We start from the raw sequence: 24,465 nt of genomic DNA on the forward strand, positions 1-24,465 counted from the left end.
AGGAAAAGGAGGAGAGAAGAAGAGAAGAAGGAGAAGCACTAAGAGAGTTTTATTAAGGAAAATGACAACTGACAAAATGCACTTCCCTGTCCTGGAGGAATCTGGAACAAAGAGGCTTTGGCCCACACTTTTATCCCACTATATAATGTTCCTGTTACAAACCCGCCCCTGCTTGCCATAGGCTAACTCCCACAAGTAATTTGCATACATGCCTGCCCCCATCCTAGAGGTTTAAAACACCTCTTTTCTTATGCAATCTTTCGGTTTCTCTTACACTGTACACAGACATAGGACACTACACCCCCAACATGACCTGACCGCTGTACATGATCATAATACATATCTCTTACACTGTATACAGACATAGGACACTACACCCCCAACATGACCTGACCGCTGTACATGATCATAATACATATCTATTACACTGTACACAGACATAGGACACTACACCCCCAACATGACCTGACCGCTGTACATGATCATAATACATATCTCTTACACTGTATACAGACATAGGACACTACACCCCCAACATGACCTGACCGCTGTACATGATCATAATACATATCTATTACACTGTATACAGACATAGGACACTACACCCCCAACATGACCTGACCACTGTACATGACCATAATACACATCTATTACACTGTATGCAGACATAGGACACTACACCCCCAACATGTCCTGACCACTGTACATGACCATACTACACATCTATTACACTCTATACAGACATAGGACACTACACCCCCAACATGTCCTGACCACTGTACATGATCATAATACACATCTATTACACTCTATACACACATAGGACACTACACCCCCAACATGACCTGACCACTGTACATGATCATAATACACATCTATTACACTGTATACAGATATAGGACACTACACTCCCAACATGACCTGTCCACTGTACATGACCATAATACACATCTATTACACTGTATACAGACATACATAGGACAGTACACCCCAACATGTCCTGACTACTGTACATGATAATAATACACATCTATTACACTGTATACAGATATAGGTCACTACATTCCCAACATGACCTGACCACTGTACATGACCATAATACACATCTATTACACTCTATACAGACATAGGACACTACACCCCCAACATGACCTGACCACTGTACATGATCATAATACATTATCCTATTGCTGAATAGGGGAGCTACATAAAATATACGGAAATCATAGCTGGTTGGTCAGTACTTTATCTCTCTCCAAGGCTCCCTCACAATGAGAACAGCTATGGACTTCCAGGGCAAGTAACAGTTTCCCTGACGCCTGTTCTTCCAAATAGGAGTTTTCCATGTGAGAAGACCCAGCAAACGTCCCACTGGTCTAATGTCTCTTCTTTTCTGCTCACCGCCTGGATCACACCTTGCCAGATGTAACCTACGCAGTGCGCCCCAGATGGCTTTTTCTTGGGCAGGAAGAACAACGGGAGGATCTATTTATTCAGTGCGTATCATGTTACACACGTCAGGCACACGTATAGTTCATAGTTTCTTGTATGACTTATCTCACACATTGTAACTTTAGCAGTGCACCTAAGATGGCTGCCTCGCCTGGCACGTCCGTGGGAGGGATGAAGAATACTTGTGACTGATAGTGATGTAAGGGCTCTGTTTCTACCTTTAGTGCGTGCAACTTCCCCATTTTGTGTCATCTCTTCGAGGCATTGCTTATTCCCCCCAGGGTAACCTATGCAGCGTGCCCAAAATGGCTGCCTTGCCTGGAACCTATCGGGGGTAGGTTATGTAGGGAATTTATGACCCAAAATGGCTGCACCAACCCTGCACTAGGTTCACTGTCCCCATTATTCACTCAGGGCCTGATTCAGACCCGGCCGCAAGCGCTGAGCACTCGCAACCGGGTCGATGTTTGCCCACTGGGCATGCGCACGACGGAGCCGGCTCCGTCGTGCGCATGCGCGAGACCCGGCTAGCGATGAGTGCTCCGTCGCTCCAAGTCCCACGCCAAAGGGGGCAAGCTGCCGATGGTGATTGACAGCTCGCCCCGTTTGGTAGGCGTAGCCGGGGGTTTCTTCACAAACGGAGGCGTTCGCCGTTTGGGGGCGGCCCCACTGACATCACCTGTGATGTCAGTGGGAGAGCTTCCGGCTCTATTAGAGCCAGAAGCTCTCTGGGGCTTGCGGCAACGAGACCCTACCACAAGGGTCTCGTCGCAAGCCCACTGGTCTTGACCATCAACCTGGCTGCTCACTATAGCTGTGGGTGGTTACCCACAGCTATGCGAGCGGCCAGGAGGCCGCTCCAAAAAAAAACGCCCTGATTCAGAGCGAGCGTTCTGTCAGAGCGTCTGGCTCTGAATCAGGCCCTGTTCATTGTTTTTTTGGGGTTTGTTTTCTTCTTGCTGTAATACTAAGGGGTCTATTTACTAAGCAGTGTTAGGAGACAGAGTGAAAAGTGATAAGAAAGTGATAAGGTGCCAGCCAATCAGCTCCCAACTGTCATCTCACAGGCTGTGTTTGAAAAATGACAGTTAGGAGCTGATTGGCTGGCACCTCATCACTTTTCACTCTGGGCCTGATTCAGAGCCGCTCATTCGCTCCGAGCGATGTTCGCACATCTGTGCATGCGTATGGGTCGTAATGCGCATGCGCCAACCAGTCATTGCGGTCGGAAATCGAGTGCTCGCAAAATAGCGAGTGCCTGCTAATTTGAGTGACAGGATGAGGCGTTTGTGGGTGGTAACAGGGGAAGGTGCTTGAAAACGGGGAGTGGTGATCCGTACGCAGGCGTGGCAAACGGTCAAAACGGGCGTTTTAAGGGTGTGCATAATTAACAAAGCAGCGTCATCGGCCACGTCACTTGGTTGTTTCTTAGCCTGAACCGTTCACATGATTGCGGTAGGAAAATCAACCACAAGCACTGCGAGCAGTTCAGACGCCTTTCGATGTACTCGATTAATCAAATAAATAGCGGAGATGACGTAGGATGCGAGCGGCCAGGGGGCGTTTTTACAAAATAGCGAGCGCATGTATCGTTTCGTTCGCTCAGACAGAGGCGTCAACAGACCGCAAAGAACGAGTGCTCAATTAAATAGCCGGCCCCTTTTTCTGAACGAGCGAGCGCAAATAGCGTCCGGCTCTGAATCAGGCCCTCTGTCTCCTCCTAACACTGCCTAGTAAATAGACCCCTTAACCTCTGTGCTCTGCCTTTGTGGTTGTAAAGCGACTGAGTCCTGCTGGAGAAAAGCGCTATATAAATACAATTATTATAACAAACAGTGAGACCGGTGGCTAATCAGTGCTACTGAAATAAAACCACCAGAATTAGAGTTCAACCCCCCCCCCCCCCCCCGGCCAATGTATTGTCCAATGCACAGACATTCCTGTGAACTTCTGAAAGAGTCATTTGTAATTTTAGTGGTAAATCGTTGTACAAGGACGGCCGTCATCACCACCATAGATCCTCAACTCTACACAAGATGTAATCCACACGTTCTCCCTGGTCATAATCCAACCTCAAGAATAGAATCGGATTGGTTGCTGGGGGCAACATCTCCACCTTTGTAAACCCGCATTTTAGTAAATATACCGCTAACACTTAGCAGCACCCTCTAACTTCTTTGTTAATTGTCTACGTTACTCTTTTTCGCCCCAGCTCTAATGCGTTGTGATTTATACAGATAAAGAACACACAAGTCATTGAGGGAAAAAAAATAAAAAATAACCTGAGGTTTATTGAACTCACTCACAGATTTGTCTTTTATACAGGAAGCGGTTATTATAACAGCCCTCTCCGGGCTTGTACCGCTACAGGCAAAGCTAAGGCACATCAGATACAGACATTACAGCAGTTCTGAGGACAGCCATGTAAGGAGTGGGTGCTGGATTACAGGATAATGAGTGACACTGCTGGACAATATAAGTGAAAAGAGCACAGGATAATGAGTGACACTGCTGGAGAATGCAAATGAGCAGAGCACAGGATGAGTGACACTGCTGGAGAATGCAGATGAGCAGAGCACAGGATAATGAGTGACACTGCTGGAGCATGCAAATGAGCAGAGCACAGGAAGAGTGACACTGCTGGAGAATGTGAGCAGAGCACAGGTTAGTGAGTGACACTGCTGGACAATATAAGTGAAAAGAGCACAGGACAATGAGCGACACTGCTGGAGCATGCAAATGAGCAGAGCACAGGATGAGTGACACTGCTGGAGAATGCAAATGAGCAGAGCACAGGATAATGAGTGACACTGCTGGAGAATGTGAGTAGAGCACAGGATAATGAGTGACACTGCTGGAGAATGTGAGTAGAGCACAGGATAACGAGTGACTGTAAATGAGTAGAGCACAGGATGAGTGACACTGCTGGACAATGTAAATGAGCAGAGCACAAGATTATGAGTGACACTGCTGGACACAGCAGACTAAAGGCCCCAAATTTCAATGGTTTCATTTCTCTTCGTCTTTCTCCAGCAGTGTCTTGGCCGGAAGCCCCAGAAGACCAGTCGCTGTACTGAAGAGGTTGATCGGTGTTGAACCATCTGTGATCAGGGTGGACTGAATTCCCAGACCTCTCAGCAGCTTTACCTGTGGGCAAAAAGGACAAAGACGTGAGGAAAGAAGAAGAAAGAAGCCTCGCTATGTAGCAGTTTAGTGACACTATCCAGTCCCGGGAGACCGGAGGGGGGGGCTTCTCGGCTGTGTAGTCACCTGTAGCTCAGGACCAGCCAGTGCGATGTCCCTCAGCGTTTCCGCTCCAATGGCCTCCGTCATCCCTCGGAACTTCTTCACTGCGATCTCCGCGACTTCCTGCTCTTTCGCCACTTCCAATTTATTCTTTTCTTGCAGGTATTTCAGCTCCTCGTTTCGGGCTTGGCGCAGCCGCTGCAACTCCGCCTCCTGCGCATAGGAAAGAGAGGAAAGCGTCATTGTACACCCACACAAAGACCCCAGTCACTCTCTCTGCCCCATCACGTCGTCCTTCTCTCACCGTCTCGATGGCGAGAGCTTCTGCGCGCAGTTTGGCCTGTAAAACGGCGCCTTCACCCTCGATCTTGGCAGCCTCCGCTTTAGACTGAGCCTCGGCCTTTGCAGCTCCCGTACTTTCCACCGCGGTACTGGGAACGAAGGAGAAAGATCACATGCAGAGACCGAAGGTCACAGCTGAGGAACAAACCTCTATTAAAACAAAGTAGAGTAGAACGAAAATAAAATGGTCACTTTTGAAGTGCCCCCCCCTACCCCAAGACTTACTTAATATATTCTTCATGCTTCAATTACAATAATAGTATTCTATCTATCCATAGGTTCATCAAGTGGTGTCTGAAATCCAATCTGCTTTTCTCAGGCAGTTTACTTTGGTGCAGGACCTGCCAGTGGCCATTAGGTGGCGCCATTTGATTTGGTGCTCAGGAAAGGTATTTTACCAGCAGCAAAACCCTTTCATGGCTACTGTCCCACCAGGGCGGTAGGGAGGGTGGTGCGGCCGGTGCCTCCACACAGGGCGGAATCCACCAGTGGCAACGGCCACACAATTCCCGGCTCCGGAGGTCTGCAGGAAGAGACCTCCGGCAGTGGTGCACGGCGCACCAAGAACGTCGGCGGAAGATCCTGCCCTCCCTCCACTCTCTGGATGGAAAGGTAAGCGAGAGGGGGGAGGAGGGGGTCGGTGGGGAAGCGAGAGGGGCGGCAGTGCTGCACAGGGCGCACTGCCGTCCAGATATGGCGCTGTGTCCCGCCATACATATAAATAGTACACAATTATAAAGAATTGAGCGACTCTCAAGACAGAAAAGGGGTTGTCATGATCCCTCTGTTTTACCAAAATGGCAAACTAGATTTTTTTAAAATATAGTGAATATACATTACGCACCTGTGCAACAGAATCTAATAATATTTGAATATTGTACACAGGTAGCTTATTCAGCAGGTCGCTAAACAATATAGTTGTTAAACAGAAGAATGTAACCCAGTGCTGCCCAGCCACAGGCCCAGGCTGATGTATTTTATTTAGACTTTATAATGTAAAACTATTCAGACAATAATAATTCTTTAAATAAATAAATCTACTAAAAAAAATAAAAAAAAATAAAAAAATTGTAAAAAAGCATAATAATACTAAAAATAATAATACAAATAATAATAATAATAATAATAATAATAATAATAATAATAAAACAAATAATAATAAAAATAGATAGTTTGCAATTTTCCTTTTAGAGATCCCAGGCACCCATGTACCTCATGGCTTCCAGCTCCAGTAGCTCCTTGCGGGCCCTCTCCGCCTCGGCCTGGTCCGTGATGCGCTGTCTCTCCAGCCGTCCCTTTGCTTCCTGCTCCAGGCGCTCGGCTTCATGTCTGCGGGGAGAGGAGACGGTCAGCGAGTTCGGACATTGGTGCTGACAGAATACAGTAATACAACATAAGCAGGGGCTCACTCAGCTACATCTGAGTTTCAGGGGTCTCTCAGGACAATACCTGCAGATTCCACAGGGTGGCGCCACTGGTTTCTCTTAGAAAGCCTAATGGCATTTTCATAAAAGACTGGTCATGGAGGACTATTACAGTTCCACTGATGCACTACTAGTCCCAGCATGCACTGCATTCTGTTAAACATAGAGCTGGCATAGGCAATCTAGTGATCTCCATGCCCTGGAGGGAATGCTGGGATATTTAGTTCCACATCAGGCATGAAGCAGGTTGCCAGTGAATATAGCCTTCCGGGCATGTAACATTGGAGGTTTTAGTGCCTCTCACCTCGCTGTAGCCTCCTGGGAGTTTGTTGTGATTTCAATGGCCAGCTGGACACTCTTCTGCAGAGAATCGCGAGTGCGTTGGTCTACCGGCTCCACCGACTGAATGTCCACGCTGGTGATGACCAGATTATTCTGGGGGAACCTGAAGGAGCTTCGGATCTTCACGGATTCGTCGAAGCCAAAGACAGCAGAGCAGATGATGCGGTTGGAGTTCTGCGGTGGAGGACAGTACGACCAGCCGTTAGGGACAGCGGTAATACAATAATAATAATAATATGAATGACCGCAGGGAGCGGAGTCTCCGGCCACCCACCTTGTGGAAGTCATCGAACTGCACGGAAGCCACAGCCCCTCTTATCCGGGAGGCTATGGCCTTACACGCGTCGCCCACAAAGTCTGGAACACTGAAAATGTTTGACGCCTCTGCAGCTTCGGTCTTATCCTTTATTTCAAAATGCCTGTGATGGGGAAATAGAGCGATTATACACAGTGGGTCATCTCCACAGGACAGGGCAGAACATCAGCAGAAAAAGTGCGGGATCGGCCTGTGCGTGGCCAGTATTAGGGCCCCTAAACTTTACTCTCCGTAGTAGAATGTAGAAGGTTTCTCACCAGTTATAGGACAGCTGGATCTGGAGCCTGGCGTGGTCCGCGGTCTCTATGTTGATCAAATCCGTGCAGAAGTCGGGCCCCAAGAGGAGGCAGATGGCTTTGATGACATTAGAGCGTTTGGGGGTCCCACCTGAGAGACTGAGGACTGTGAACTGCTCATCGGGCCCCAGAATCACCAGCTCGGGGCCAAACACCACCCTAGAGGAGAAGACATATAAAAATCAACTAGAGCGGGTGCTTATGTCACATGGCTATGAGCAAGGGAGGAGCTAAGGCTACTGACCTGGACTTTTTCTCCCGGTAGTCGTACACCTGGACGGCAGCATTGTGCGGTACGCGGTAGGTGATCGCCTTTGTCTTGTCTCGCGCCTGCGCTTCTTGTATCTGGGCAGACCGGGTAGATCGGTCTGCAACGGGGTCCTTCCCGGAGCTGAGCAGAGTTTCAACGTTTGAGGGAAGCTCCTTCTCCCACAGCTCCTCGTCCTGCGTCAGCATGTATGTGTGACCCACAACCGCACGCACCTGGCGGAAGAGACACAAGTGGATGAGGAACGACACTGCGGGTACAGTAGGCTGCCAGCCTTGAAATTAGTTTTTATCAGTATGATTTTGTACAAATTTATTACATTATTATGCGATTATCAGGGTACATTTGTCCACAACGGCAAAGTGAAGCAGCGTTTACAAGAAAATAGGGCTCGGGTGGTAAGTAAAGGGGGCTGCAACACTTGTGTGCATTACGGAAATATCCGGGAAGGCTCTGACTTTTTCGCCCTGCACTTTATAACAGACCGTAAACTGACCGACTGTTGGAAAACCATAATACTACTAAAAATGCCATTATTCAGCCAATTTCTTTGCAATAGAGGTTCATGAATTGCTCTTTTTAAGACCAACTGTAGCAAAAAGTTGCGTCTATTATAATATATAATCATTCTATATCCACATTAAAATTTGGGATTAAACATCAGGAGGGGAGAACACAAGTAACACGGTACTAAAAAAAACAAAAAGACAAAAAAGGCCAATGCTCAAAAACAGCAGCCAAAAACTCAGCAGCAGACGTTCAGGTCAGTGATTTAGGGTGTTCTGAGGTAATTTTTTTTGTTTGGGGCTGATTTGTCCTTTGGGGGGGGGGAGGGGGTGGGTGTACAAAGGGTTCTGAATCAATTCCCCACAGTTGAACCCCAAAATGGAGATTTTGCACATTTTTTCCATCTGCCACTCTTTGGAGAAACTTTTCCGCCTGTTCCATTGCATTGAGTTTCTGCCTAGGCGAAAAAGTCCTGGAATTGAATTTGGAGATGAGACGCAAAACAGGCGAAAAGCGGAAATAGGCGAAACTTTTTTGCCGATTTCGGGTTTTCGCGTCTAATTGAATACGACATTAAAGCTTTATTTAATTTAAAATAAGTTCAAAAGAAAAATTTTAAAAAATATTATTCTCCCCGTGGTCTCTGTACTGGGAGAGGAGGGGGCGACACTGTGTAATCCCGGTCTGGGGCTGTCACAGTCACGCAGATGTTTGTTTTATTTCTGGTCGCACTAGGCGCTATTCCGGTCTGCCACGCTGAGTGACAACAGCTGACAACTTGGGGCGACAATCAGTCGCACAGCTGCTTCCCGGATTACTGGGGACTGTACTTCTGACAGACATTTTCAGCATGTGCCAGCAGTGCATGAACTTTATCCGTAACCACAATTATGCAGAGAAACCTGGCTGCACCCACGGTAACCTCGGAGACCCCCACAAAATGGCTGCCTGTGCTGCAGCCATACCAACCTTCCCAGTCTTGATGTCTCGTACGTATATCCCTTCATTTTCATCCAGGGGGATAGACTGTCTCCTCACCACAACCTCCACCTCCACTGAGGGCACATACTCTAGAGGGCCCCTAATCATCCAGCGGTCTCCGGGTTTGCGTTCCACATCATTCCCATCCTGGTAGCAGACACAGGAAACTAATCAGTGAGATCTGGAAAGAAAACGCCTGGGAAAAGAAATCAGTGAGTGCGACGTTACTTGGGCTGTGTCTCCTAAGCTTATTCCATACCTCATCCTTCTCCTCCAGGACCTGCAAGGCTCTCAAGACCAGCCCCTCCTCCTCTGACAGTATGTAGACATCCTGGATTCCATCCTCCAGGCTCTCACCAGGCTGAAGGAAGAAAGACTTTTCTCCCTGCATAGAAAGAAATGTGTACCTTAGCAGTGACACCGGCTAGAAAGCTGTGACCCAGCTTAGGCTGCCTGGCTACAAGATCACATACCCAGGCTAGGCTGCCTCGCTACAAGACCAGACCCAGGTTAGGCTACCTCTCTACAAGAACGGAGACCCAAGCTAAACTGCCTCGCTACAAGACCAGACACCCAGGCTAGGCTGCCTCCCTAAAAGACCAGCGTCCCAGGTTAGGCCACCTCCCTAAAAGACCAGCGACCCAGGTTAGGCTGCCTCCCTAAAAGACCAGAGACCCAGGCTAGGCTGCTACGCTACAAGACCAAACACACAAGCTAGGCTACCTCGCTACAAGATTAGAGTCTCAGGCTAGACCAACGGGCTACAAGACCAGAAACCAAAGCTAGGCCACATAGCTACAAAACCAGACTCCAAGGCTAAGCAGCTATGCTACAAGACCAGACCCCCGAGCAAGGCCACCTAGTTACACTAAAGACCCAGGCTAGGCTGTCTCACTAAGAAACAAGACACCCAGACTAGGCCAGATACACCACAGACCCAGGCTAGGCCACCTAACTACAAGATCAGACACACATACTAGGAAGCCTTGCTACATGGTAAATGCTGGGGTCATGAGGCACTGCAGGGAATGGATAGAGGACACAGACCTGGGGTTGAGGCTGCGTTCATTGTCATGGACTCTAGAAGCAGCAGATAATTGGGTTCCACATTACCTTCACAACCTTTTTCTGTCCAAGTTGAGGCTTTCCATCAGCCCCCACGGGGTCCAGGATTACACAGTACTGGCGGCAGTTCAGAGTGGTGATGTCCACGATTCCCACCACCTCCTCATAGACATTGGGGATGTAGGCCTCTGTCTCATCCATGGTGATCAGCCACTCCTCTCCTGTACGCCGCAGGTTCGCCTTTTCATCGCGGAATGTCTTGGTGGCACGGATGTGCAGAGCTCTCTACAACACAGATTATACATCAGAGATATAATTACACTCACTGCTCTGTAACAGAATAATATAAGTAATGTATACTGCAAGTGTGACTGGAGCCCTCTTCTGTAAGGCAGCAGGGGCCCTTACTAATAGTGACTGGAGCCCCCTTCTGTAAGGCAGCAGGGGCCCATACTAATAGTGACTAGAGCCCTCTTCTGAGGCAGCAGGGGCCCATACTAATAGTGACTGGAGCCCTCTTCTGTAAGGCAGCAGAGGCCCATACTAATAGTGACTAGAGCCCTCTTCTGTGAGGCAGCAGGGGCCCATACTAATAGTGACTAGAGCCCTCTTCTGTGAGGCAGCAGGGGCCCATACTAATAGTGACTGGAGTCTTCCTCTGTAAGGCAGCAGGGGCCCATACTAATAGTGACTGGAGTCTTCCTGTGTAAGGCAGCAGGGGCCCATACTAATAGTGACAGGAGTCTTCCTCTGTAAGGCAGCAGGGGCCCATACTAATAGTGACAGGAGTCTTCCTCTGTAAGGCAGCAGGGACCCATACTAATAGTGACTGGAGTCTTCCTCTGTAAGGCAGCAGGGGCCCATACTAATAGTGACAGGAGTCTTCCTCTGTAAGGCAGCAGGGGCCCATACTAATAGTGACAGGAGTCTTCCTCTGTAAGGCAGCAGGGACCCATACTAATAGTGACTGGAGTCTTCCTCTGTAAGGCAGCAGGGGCCCATACCAATTGTGACAGGGGCCCTCTTCTGGTAGACAGCAGGAAAACCAATGCCGGGGGCACTAATCTAAACAGGCTGTTAATTTCATTTCAAATTATTTGATCAATATCATTATTTACGGGCATTGCGGCTGTTTTGGGGGTAATTGTCTGGTATCTGCTAATATATTATAACGTGTGGCCAGTATTGCACATTATAGTTCCATTGATAGAGAACCCTGCAGGACCAGTAGAATCCCTGTAATAAGCAGATTAGAAATAGGTAGAACCTCCGGGGATTCCCGGGAATGGTGGGTGGGGAGCTCCTTTATTGCCTCACGGGTGTTTTACAGTTCAGAACTTTAATTATAGTCAGCTGCAGAGCTCACAGTCCTCTTGCAGAGGTGGAAGAGGGCGAGTCATTGGACTTGGGACTCCAGCGTGATTCATCAGAGAGCAGATTCATCAGAGAGCAGATTCATCAGAGAGCAGATTCATCAGAGAGCAGATTCATCAGAGAGCAGACGGCTGTAACTGTCAGTAACATGCAGGGGGGGGGTCTGTATGAGAGCACAGGATATACCCGTAGGTACAGCTCATGCCGACGTGACATATAGAGATGCACGTTCACGTATTAAAAACAGATAAAAATGAAAAGCTACATTATTAGTGTGTAAAAGAAAATGAAGCAATCAAGTGCTGTAACTATGTATGTCCGCGGGCTGCAGCTGGAGTTATGTACACAGAATAATGTGGATTTAAAAATAATAATAAAAAGTGCTTTATGTAATCTGTGAAAGATCACAGAGAGTGCAGGTATTGGCTTAGAGGTCAGGAAGAGAACATAGTGTTATCGGGAGTTTTGTTTGTATGTGACACCCATAACTAACCTATATATACACCGACTGCTTTTACAGATAAAGGCCCTAATAAGGTCATTATACAGCTTTGTCACCTTGGACTGCTGAGATGTATAAATGAGTGAGCTTGTAGCTAGAATTACCCTTCATCATACATAGGGGGAGATGTACTAAGTCTCGGAAAGTGATTAAGTGGGGAGAGATAAAGTACTAACCAATCAGCTCCTGTCATTTTTCAAACATAGCCTGTAACATGGCAGTTAGGAGCTGATTGGTTGGTACTTTATCTCTCTCCAAAGCTTAGTACATAGACCCCCACAGTCTATGTTATATAAAATTGTTTTTTTCCAGCACTATTTATGCCAATAAGCACAATGTGGGCGTGGCTTCGCTAGAGCGGAGATGAGTAGACGCCATTTTCCACGGTTATGGGCATTTGGTTTGTGATCGGATTATAGGTTTGTCTGAAGTCTCCAATAATGAATAGGAATATAATTCTCAGCAGAAAATCCCTTTATCCCTCAACCTCCACTAAAGTGCTCTGAACTCAGCAACATGACCCAAACCTTCCAGCAATGAACCGTTACACCCCACCGCTGGCCGGTTACCTTGTCTGTCAGGACAAAGGCGTCCACAATGTCCACGACCTCTTCGTATACGCCAGGGAGATACGCTCCGACCTTCTTGACCAGCCACTCCTCCCCTACAACACAGACAGGGGTAGGAAGAGAGTTCTCATCCGCCAGGGGCACAAACAGAGAGACGGGAGAGGAGAGAGGGGGAGGCCCATCTAGGCATCACGCTGCCAGATCAGCGGTGAGAAGTAAAGTCGGAGGGGGAAATATATGGCGAATTCCCTTCTAGGTCAGAGTGGCTCCTCATACCCATATAGCTACTTGCTGCCATACATTACCTAGCTTCACTTATAACCAATAATATATGTATTATAAGGGTTGGGTATGAAATACCAGCGGCTGACTAGCCGGGTCAAATCCCGACGCTGGTAGCCCGAAGGTGCAGAATCCTGACAGCAGCAGTAAGTAACCAAACCCTCTCCCCCCCCCCCCCCTAACCCTCCCTTAGTGGGGCCTTACCCTAACCCCCCCATCCCGCATCCTAAACCTAATTCTACCGGGAGGGGGGGGTGCCTAACCGTAACCTCCCCCCAGTGGTGCCTAACCCTCCCCGGGGGGTGACAAACCCAAATTTCCCCCCTAATTCTAACCACCCCTTGTTGGGCTAATGCGCATACTTACCCTGGATCCTTCGGTCAGGGTTCTGGCGTTTGGGATGCAGACACCGGTATCCCGATCCCCTCCGGGATAGCGGCGTCTGCATTTTGCCGGGCGGCAGGATTCTGGTGTCGGTATATAGATAGCCGGCACCCCGTCCGCCGGCATATTCACTACATCCCGTATAATACTAGGACAGCACATTATAATGCATTAAAACAAATGTCTAATATATGTATATACTGCTGTAAATAATATCTGTATAACGGTGTGCTCTGATGTCATTGCTACGGCGTTCTTATAGGAAAAATGTGAATTAAAAGGAGTAATGAGCTCCTCCTGTACACTACTGTGGATGTTAGGTCACTTGGAGATCCTTGACCAGTGTGCCCTGTGCCTCGTGCCTCACCTGGTCACTGAGCTTGTAATATCCTTATAATTTACAGTAAGGGGAACATTAATACATATAGAATAATAGTTATATTATAGTTCATGACTTCTCTGTGTCACTATGACATCACTAGACAAAGGTAATCTCTCTCGTCCACTACAAATCCCATATTGGGACAATCCTCATCCAAGACTGACGATGACCTCATAGCTCACCTGTGTTTATGTCACTTCTGCCTCCATAACATTTACCCCAGTCAGATACTGCACACGGCAGGGGCCTATTGCCGATATAAAAATGCCGGATCCCATCAATAAATACCAGTAAAACCAGTTCTGTAACTGCCTTCTGGGCATTTTTATATAACCAACGCCGGCTTGTCAACCCTGCAAGTCTTCCTGAAAATCATCGTAGCGTAACTTTATAGATGCCGTGAAACTATCGGGAGGTGACTGTCCTTGACGGCTATAGATTGTGAGGTAAGTGGCAGACAGTGAGAAGGAAAATGACAGAGAGAAATAACTAAGTATTCTATAAAAGGCAGCCAAACACTGACCAGTGACCCGGGCGCGGTCCTCTCGGTCCTGGCACTCTTTACGGGCACGCAGACGGATTGCCTGGTTGTGCCGAATTACTGTCGCTTGTATGGTCTGTACGACTTCCACCTCCTTCCGGGGAATATAGGTACCTAGGTGGGGTCAGATGTCAGTTCTCTCTCAGTGGATGATGGATAACGGGAGGTTGCAATCTAGAACAGTTCTCACCTGGTCCTTCGAAAAGCCACTCGTCACCGGCCACAACCTTCTCATTGTCATCCTCGAAGTCCAGGAGAGCTTTCAGGTGCAGTGCGGTGTTAGCAAGGACCACCGTCAGAGTGGTAATACCCTGTACCAGAGGGGGTAGAGAAGTAGGAGACATCACAAGACGGATCATCAGAACGTTCGGTCACTGGCCTATTTACGTAGATCTCCAAAAAGTTTCTCCATGCCATTAACAAAAGCACAAAGCGGCCAGGGAGCAGTAGCGCGAAATTGCTGCACCTAGATTTCCATCGCAGTGCATGGGTCTGCTGAGCAAGATGGTCACCGGTGCGCCTACAGTTACAAAGCAGCGCAAAAATAATAGGTCAACGATTACTGAAATGAGATAAAGAGCTGGAAAGGGGGTGCGAATTGTGTACCAGTTCTGAGCCGGGGGGGAAATCAGGTCTCGTCCTAAACTTTTATAGACCTTGCACTTACGTAATTCCAGGCGCCTTTTGTCTACTGTGCAACAAAGAGGTGAAACGTTTGCCCTCGCACGAAAGCAAACTTAGCGGAGCCATATGAGAACCCCTGTAAGTAACGCAAACGGCGAGTGCTAGGAGGGTGGACACCACTGTGACAATAACACTAATGCACAGCGACGGCTGATGGCTTTCGCCTCTCCACGCGCCAGGCGCACTATCGGCAGGAAGTAGGCGGGACCATAAAGAGATTTGCACATTATGGAACAGATTCGGAGATAGGAACACAGCAGAAAAGGGCCAGCAACTTTACACCTTGGTGACACCATGCTAGATGTAAGATGTGCAGAGACTTAGATTTTGGAGGGACGTGTCCTAGCTCGAATCTAAATTGCAGTGTAACAATAAAGCTGCCCAGTATTTGTGGGCTACATGCAGAAGCAGTCAGTATTTACCCTGCATGCAACATAATAATACATGGATTTGCCCCTTGCATTGTAGCAGGTGCTAAGTTACTGGCTTGTTGTGATTCGCCCCTCGGTACGCTATGTAAATAGCTCACTCTATACTGAAAAGTCACAGGTGGGTTTTATTGCAGTTATCAATGGATAGATGCAATACAATGGGCTATGTTCCTATTTCATAGTGGTGGGGGGAGTGTTGATTCTCAGCCACACCCATGTTGCAGCAAATGACTGCCATTACATTGTGATACGCCATTCTCTGTACAGTAGCAGCAAGCACAGCGGTCAGTTATAAGCCGGGATTTCACTCTTCACGTTTAAGAAAAGAGGCCGGAAAAACCCACTGGAGGGATTTTATGACTTGTCCAATTAAAACCGGTGGTCCCTAAACCGTGAAGACATACCTGCTGTAGCTCCTCCCCCGGATACAGAGGGAATGGGTCCTGGGCCAGTCGGATCTCTTGGTCTCCGTGTCGCAGTTTAGCTTGCCCGATGTCATCAAACTGCGCACTGCGTGCGGCGTCCCTGACCACTGGGTTCTGAATGATACAGTAGTGGCGTGGGGGCACCATTACCATACGGACGGGATGGAACAGGACCCTGCAGAACATCTCAACATTATAACTTCTCTACATACAAAGCCCTGCATTATTAGATCACTCTACTCGCAGACCATTGCATGGTTATAAGACGCAAAGGCAAAAAACAAAATGGAGTCATTTACAAAAAAAAATAAAAAATCGGGACTCTGAGAGCTCGGCCCCCTGTACCTGGATGAGGCAGTTGCTGGTGTCAGACTTCCTACCCGGCACCAGCACCTACATCATCAGAATCCTGAAGGCAACTATATTATGTGTATGGAGGATAGGAGATTATAGCAAACTCATATTCGGGTCTCCCGTCCCCACCTCCGTTTACAATATTATATAATAAAATTAAACCTGTAAAATGTAGCTATAGATTTCCATGTACTCACGCAGTTTGATTAATCGACTGACTTGTAAAAATATATAAAAGTTTACAAAAAAAAAAAAAAAGTTGCATAAAATTAAGTTTCATTTAGAATTGACTGACACACATTTGCCGATGCCGGCAGCAATGAAGCGACTTTGGGGACCATTCTGCATTTGGCAACATGGCCCTTGCCAACGATATACCCCATCAGACCTGCATGCAGGGCCGACGGAGGATATGTCGTTCTGATCCAATTGTGCATACAGTCAGAGAAATCGTCGAGTGTGTACCCGGCTTTAGAGGTACTGTCAGACCCACTGATTTGGCAGAGCACAGGTAGATGTTCTGGTTAGACTCGCCTTGCCCAATTCCACCCACAGATGATAATTTAATTCTGGGTGGAATAAGCCTTTATCTCTGCGTTATTGTTTTGTATCATTGGGATTTATTTGGCTCAGGCGTGTTATAGCGTTGGGTGGTATAAAGGTTTCCGGACAGTACTACCCCAATATTTGAGCCTTCTTCACCACTGACCACAAACCCCAGTGCAGAGCTCCTGCAGCCGGGGGTCTCACCTCTCATTGTCCTGCCGAATGTAGGTCTTAGGCCCGGTTTCCACGCGGGAGATGTTGCTGTTCTGGTCCAGAACATGGATGTAGTGGTAGGGTGGGATACGGATGATCGACTCCTCACTCATTTTCAAGCTGGTCTGAACTGTGGGTGAAAGACTGAACAAAATATATAGTGATACTGAGTATCCCCTCCTAGCACTATTATATTACACTATATTATATAGCACGCATACACAGAATCACACAGCAATGGGCACAGAGACACCCACAGGTAGGAGGTAAAGGATGACACGGAGAGGGGCAGGGCAAAATGACAAGACACTATGGCAGAGGATGGTATGGCAAAGGAGGACGGTGGATCAGAAGACACAATCACAGGAAATGAGACGAGGTGGCACAGCAGAGGATGGCAGGATTGGAGGTGATTCTAAGGTGGATGGATCAAAGGGCAGGAGCGCAGAGTGGCAAGGCAAAGAATCCCAGGGCAGGATGGCACAGCAGGGATTGCAGGACAGAAGACAAGACTACACAGAAGAAGTTGGCCAGATTGGAGGCAAAGGATTTTTATGGTGGTGGATCAGAGGACAGGTGCACAGGATGGCACAGCATGGCAGGGCAGAGGAGTAGGACTACAGGGTGGTTGATCAGGGCACAGGATGAACATTAGAGGATGGCAGGACAGAAGGTGTAGGACTGTATGGCGGTGGATAAGGGCACAGGATGGTACAGCAGGGGATGGTAGGAGACATGGGAGCAGAAGGTGGATTAGGGCACATGATGGCAGAGCAGAGGAGAATTACTATTTTGTGGGTGGATCAGGGCACAGCATGGCACAGCAGAAGATGGCAGGGCAGGAGGCGTTGTGTTGTATAGCAGTGGATCAGGGCACAGCATGGCACAGCAGAGGATGGCAGGGCAGGAGGTGTTGTATTGTATAGCAGTGGATCAGGGCACAGGATGGCACAGCAGAGGTGGCAGAGTAGGAGGTGTGGGACTGTAGGTCAGTGGATCAGGGCATAGGATGGCACAGCAGAGGGTGGCAGGGCAGGAGGGGTGGGACTGTAAGTCAGTGGATCAGGGCACAGCATGGCACAGCAGAGGATGGCAGGGCAGGAGGTGTTGTATTGTATAGCAGTGGATCAGGGCACAGGATGGCACAGCAGAGGTGGCAGGGCAGGAGGTGTGAGACTAAGTCAGTGGATCAGGGCACAGGATGGCACAGCAGAGGTGGCAGGGTAGGAGGTGTGGGACTGTAGGTCAGTGGATCAGGGCATAGGATGGCACAGCAGAGGGTGGCAGGGCAGGAGGGGTGGGACTGTAAGTCAGTGGATCAGGGCACAGGATGGCACAGCAGAGGGTGGCAGGGCATGAGGCGTTGTACTGTATAGCAGTGGATAAGGGCATAGGATGGCACAGCAGAGGTGGCAGGGCAGGAGGTGTGGGCCTGTAAGTCAGTGGATCAGGGCACAGGATGGCACAGCAGAGGATGGCAGGGCATGAGGTGTGGGACTGTAGGTCAGTGGATCAGGGCACAGGATGGCACAGCAGAGGATGGCAGGGCAGGAGGGGTGGGACTGTAAGTCAGTGGATCAAGGCACAGGATGGCACAGCAGAGGGTGGCAGGGCAGGAGGTGTGGGACTAAGTCAGTTGATCATGGCACAGGATGGCACAGCAGAGGATGGCAGGGCATGTATGACTGTAAGTCAGTGGATCAGGGCACAGGATGGCACAGCAGAGGGTGGCAGGGCAGGAGGTGTGGGACTGTAAGTGAGTGGATCAGGGCACAGGGTGGCACAGCAGAGGATGGCAGGGCAGGAGGTGTGGGACTGTGAGTGGATCAGGGCACAGGATGGCACAGCAGAGGGTGGCAGGGCAGGAGGTGTGGGACTGTAAGTGAGTGGATCAGGGCACAGGATGGCACAGCAGAGGGTGGCAGGGCAGGAGGTGTGGGACTGTAAGTGAGTGGATCAGGGCACAGGGTGGCACACAGAGGAGGGCAGGGGGTGTGGGACTGTAAGTGAGTGGATCAGGGCATAGGATGGCACAGCAGAGGGTGACAGGGCAGGAGGTGTGGGACTGTAAGTCAGTGGATCAGGGCACAGGATGGCACAGCAGAGGGTGGCAGGGCATGAGGCGTTGTACTGTATAGCAGTGGATAAGGGCATAGGATGGCACAGCAGAGGTGGCAGGGCAGGAGGTGTGGGCCTGTAAGTCAGTGGATCAGGGCACAGGATGGCACAGCAGAGGATGGCAGGGCATGAGGTGTGGGACTGTAGGTCAGTGGATCAGGGCACAGGATGGCACAGCAGAGGATGGCAGGACAGGAGGGGTGGGACTAAGTCAGTTGATCAGGGCACAGGATGGCACAGCAGAGAATGGCAGGGCATGTATGACTGTAAGTCAGTGGATCAGGGCATAGGATGGCACAGCAGAGGGTGGCAGGGCAGGAGGTGTGGGACTGTAAGTGAGTGGATCAGGGCACAGGGTGGCACAGCAGAGGATGGCAGGACAGGAGGTGTGGGACTGTAAGTGAGTGGATCAGGGCATAGGATGGCACAGCAGAGGGTGGCAGGGCAGGAGGTGTGGGACTGTAAGTGAGTGGATCAGGGCACAAGGTGGCACAGCAGAGGATGGCAGGGCAGGGGGTGTGGGACTGTAAGTGAGTGGATCAGGGCACAGGATGGCACAGCAGAGGGTGGCAGGGCAGGAGGTGTGGGACTGTAAGTGAGTGGATCAGGGCACAGGGTGGCACACAGAGGAGGGCAGGGGGTGTGGGACTGTAAGTGAGTGGATCAGGGCACAGGATGGCACAGCAGAGGGTGGCAGGGCAGGAGGTGTGGGACTGTAAGTGAGTGGATCAGGGCACAGGGTGGCACACAGAGGAGGGCAGGGGGTGTGGGACTGTAAGTGAGTGGATCAGGGCACAGGATGGCACAGCAGAGGGTGGCAGGGCAGGAGGTGTGGGACTGTAAGTGAGTGGATCAGGGCACAGGGTGGCACAGCAGAGGATGGCAGGGCAGGAGGTGTGGGACTGTAAGTGAGTGGATCAGGGCACAGGGAGGCACAGCAGAGGATGGCAGGGCAGGGGGTGTGGGACTGTAAGTGAGTGGATCAGGGCACAGGATGGCACAGCAGAGGGTGGCAGGGCAGGAGGTGTGGGACTGTAAGTGAGTGGATCAGGGCACAGGGTGGCACAGCAGAGGATGGCAGGGCAGGGGGTGTGGGACTGTAAGTGAGTGGATCAGGGCACAGGATGGCACTCACTGTATGAGAAGTCAGGATGCAGCAGACGGTGAGAGGATCACACAGCAATGACTAGGAAGTTATGATACGGAAGGAATGGTCAGGTGGAATGAGAGCCACACCTGCCCTGACGTTACACTGCCTGCAGGTGCTACATATATAATAGGGCAGGATCACACAGCAATGACTAGGAAGTTATGATACGGAAGGAACGGTCAGGTGGAATGAGAGCCACACCTGCCCTGACGTTACACTGCCTGCAGGTGCTACATATAGAATAGGGCAGGATCAGGAGACCTGGCAGCGGAACCACCCACAGGAACACCTGGCAATATACATTACGCATTCAGCATACTGTGTATGATAGCTGCTATTTCTATATCATATCACAGGCACGTCTCCAGCACAGGTACACATAATGCCTGCCACGCGCAGCACACTGACGTATATATAATAGTATCCAGTTATTTCTTGCACAGTTATATACATGGGCAGAGTACAGGGTATGCCAGGTATGCCAGCCTGAGGACGGTGCAGGCAGCAAACACCCACTCCCTACTAGCAGCCTCTAACTCACTTCCATGAAGTTCAATTAACTAGAGCCCACCTATCCACCCATATACGGCCATAAATAATACCGTACTTTAATAAACAAGTCTGATGGGATAAGAGCTGGGGGTGAAATTGCAGCAAGTAAACATTATTCTAGTATAAATGAGATTATACAGAGAGAAGCAGAGATGTGCATTACACTACATAGCGTTCTGATTACTCAGACACCACTTAGTCATTGGACCCTGAGTGGCTGCTGCAGGGTGAGTAATCAGTGCTACAACATTAATCCAAAAAGCAGATTATGCAGAGTCCTTTGTACATTATACACACCCTTATAGGCCTACTCAGCAGACTCCGGGCACATTATATACCATACATACAATATAATCCCCCGTTATAGCCCATCCCTGCAGAACTCCCTGTACATTATATACCTTATAATCCTCTATACAGTATCCCTTTATGCATAATACACCACCTATACATTATACGCCCTCTTATATCCCATCCCAGCAGGACTCCCTGTACATTATATATCACACATACAATATAATCCCCATATACATTATACACCCTCTTATAGCCCATCCCAGCAGGACTCCCTGTACATTATATACCGGCACCAATACTCTATAATCCTCTATACAGAATCCCTTTATACATAATACACCAACTATGCATTATACACATCCTTACAGTCCATCTCCACAGGACTTTCTATACTTTATAAACACTTATACATTATAACCCAATTCTGTGTACAACATGTATAACCTGTACATTATAATCTTCCTGTACACCCCTAGTCATTATACACCCCTTATACATTATACCCACCGCTATACACACCCTATAAATTTACACTCTTCTATACATCCCTATAGAGTATATACCCGCGTATGCGACATACTCCTACACTATATAACCCCTATACGCTATTTTATTACCAGTTACTTATATAGTTATGTAGTTATGTGACCGGCGGCCGCAAGTCACAATCCCACCGGCAGCCGACATGACAATCCCATTCCCTTATATAATGCCAGAATATTCTGCTGAGGTTTAGAATTGCAAACAAACCAACAAGACAGATAACAGACAGAGAGGTACGAGGGTCCTGCTCGTAAGCTTACAGACCCCTATACATCACACACACCACTATATACTATATACCTTCCTATACATTATACACCCCCCTATACCTTATACACACACCTAATACAATGTACACCCTATACCTTATACACACACCTAATACAATGTACACCCTATACATTATACACCCCCCTATACCTTATACACACACCTAATACAATGTACACCCTATACATTATACACCCCCCTATACCTTATACACACCTACAGACCTTATACAATGTACACCTTATACATTATACACCCCCTATACCTTATACACTCCTATGCAGACTTTATACACACCTAATACAATGTACTCCCTATACATTATACAATGTACTCCCTATGCATTATACAATGTACTCCCTATGCATTATACAATGTACTCCCTATACATTATACAATGTACTCCCTATACATTATACAATGTACTCCCTATACATTATACAATGTACTCCCTATACATTATACAATGTACTCCCTATACATTATACAATGTACTCCCTATACATTATACAATGTACTCCCTATGCATTATACAATGTACTCCCTATGCATTATACAATGTACTCCCTATGCATTATACAATGTACTCCCTATGCATTATACAATGTACTCCCTATACATTATACAATGTACTCCCTATACATTATACAATGTACTCCCTATACATTATACAATGTACTCCCTATACATTATACAATGTACTCCCTATACATTATACAATGTACTCCCTATACATTATACAATGTACTCCCTATACATTATACAATGTACTCCCTATACATTATACAATGTACTCCCTATACATTATACAATGTACTCCCTATGCATTATACAATGTACTCCCTATGCATTATACAATGTACTCCCTATGCATTATACAATGTACTCCCTATGCATTATACAATGTACTCCCTATACATTATACAATGTACTCCCTATACATTATACAATGTACTCCCTATACATTATACAATGTACTCCCTATACATTATACAATGTACTCCCTATACATTATACAATGTACTCCCTATACATTATACAATGTACTCCCTATACATTATACAATGTACTCCCTATACATTATACAATGTACTCCCTATACATTATACAATGTACTCCCTATACATTATACACTCCTAAACAGCCCTTATACATTATACACCACTATTCCATATACACCCTACATACACACCCCTTATGTATTATACAGCCCCTATATAGCCCTTATACATAGTGCCCCCCGTGTACAGACCCATACCGTGTGTAGGCCGGCAGAGATGACCGGGAGGAAGGGGGAGCGGCCGGGTCACTGCTGCCTGTAACTTCCTGGTCGTGTAATACGCTGAGGAGCCCCCGCCCCGCTGTCACACATGAGCCGCCCCCGGTGCGCTGCTGCTGGGGGCTGGGAAGGAGACGGAGGCGGGACACACTCGCGGTCTCTGGGAGGAGGCGGTGACCCCGGTTACCTGGCGACGTCCTGACAATCTGCTGCTGCTGCTGCGGCGGAGCCACTCCCTGCGACAGCGGTAACCGGGGCTCCGGCATACCCCTCCCTCACATCGCACTGCGACCACCGATCACATCGTCCCGGGCACAGTGCCCGACGTTTAAGGGATACGGGGGCAGGGCCGGTCCTGCTCATAATCTTCTTTGCTGTCACTTGTCCCGACTTTCCAGTGACAGCTGTGTAAGCTGAGGGGTCTCTCACCCCTGTGCTGGGCCCGTTTTTCCACATCTGCGCTTCTCACATGCCAACATCGGTATCACCGGCGTCACACCCGTACACATTATACCCTATACATTATACACCTATACATTATACACCTGTACATTATACCCTATACATTATACCCTATACATTATACACCTGTACACATTATACCCTATACATTATACACCTGTACATTATACACCCGTACACATTATACCCTATACATTATACCCCTGTACACATTATACCCTATACATTATACCCTATACATTATACCCTATACATTATACACCTGTACACATTATACCCTATACATTATACACCCGTACACATTATACCCTATACATTATACCCCTGTACACATTATACCCTATACATTATACCCTATACATTATACACCTGTACATTATACACCCGTACACATTATACCCTATACATTATACACCTGTACATTATACACCCGTACACATTATACCCTATACATTATACACCTGTACATTATACACCCGTACACATTATACCCTATACATTATACCCCTGTACACATTATACCCTATACATTATACCCTATACATTATACACCTGTACACATTATACCCTATACATTATACCCCTGTACACATTATACCCTATACATTATACCCCTGTACACATTATACACCCGTACACATTATACCCTATACATTATACACCTGTACATTATACACCCGTACACATTATACCCTATACATTATACACCTGTACATTATACACCCGTACACATTATACCCTATACATTATACACCTGTACATTATACACCCGTACACATTATACCCTATACATTATACACCTGTACATTATACACCCGTACACATTATACCCTATACATTATACACCTGTACATTATACACCCGTACA

General features: G+C 48.0%; 1 protein-coding gene across 2 annotated transcripts; it reads right to left on the bottom strand.

Annotated features, from left to right (window-relative positions):
- Positions 1-3,708: 3,708 nt before the first annotated feature.
- On the bottom strand, positions 3,709-23,403 carry MVP (major vault protein). Of its 2 annotated transcripts, none has more exons than XM_088457541.1 (17): positions 23,115-23,403; positions 16,918-17,070; positions 15,793-15,988; positions 14,464-14,584; positions 14,256-14,387; positions 12,685-12,779; positions 10,288-10,524; positions 9,434-9,559; positions 9,163-9,321; positions 7,663-7,901; positions 7,380-7,577; positions 7,081-7,225; positions 6,769-6,980; positions 6,253-6,369; positions 5,003-5,129; positions 4,723-4,911; positions 3,709-4,599 (listed from the first exon to the last, which is right to left on the bottom strand). In XM_088457541.1, exons 1-17 carry the CDS (start codon positions 23,399-23,401, stop codon positions 4,462-4,464), a joined length of 2,871 nt encoding a protein of 956 aa, XP_088313667.1. In that variant the 5' UTR covers positions 23,402-23,403; the 3' UTR covers positions 3,709-4,461. The 2 variants fall into 2 exon arrangements, with proteins under 2 accessions (XP_088313667.1, XP_088313668.1); XM_088457542.1 differs by lacking the exon at positions 23,115-23,403 and adding an exon at positions 20,180-20,263.
- Positions 23,404-24,465: the final 1,062 nt, after the last annotated feature.

Source organism: Taudactylus pleione, unplaced genomic scaffold, assembly GCF_031769625.1.
Source record: "Taudactylus pleione unplaced genomic scaffold, aTauple2 ptg000762l, whole genome shotgun sequence".
Taxonomy (NCBI): Eukaryota; Metazoa; Chordata; class Amphibia; order Anura; family Myobatrachidae; genus Taudactylus; species Taudactylus pleione.

Coding starts and splice junctions, on each gene's coding strand:
- MVP (XM_088457541.1), bottom strand. CDS start 23,401: ATGCCGGAGCCCCGGTTACCGCTGTCGCAGGGAGTGGCTCCGCCGCAG. Junction 14,585..15,792: donor CGGGGGAGGAGCTACAGCAG/GTATGTCTTCAC, acceptor CCTCTGGTACAG/GGTATTACCACTCTGACGGT. Junction 12,780..14,255: donor GGACCGCGCCCGGGTCACTG/GTCAGTGTTTGG, acceptor TCTGTGTTGTAG/GGGAGGAGTGGCTGGTCAAG.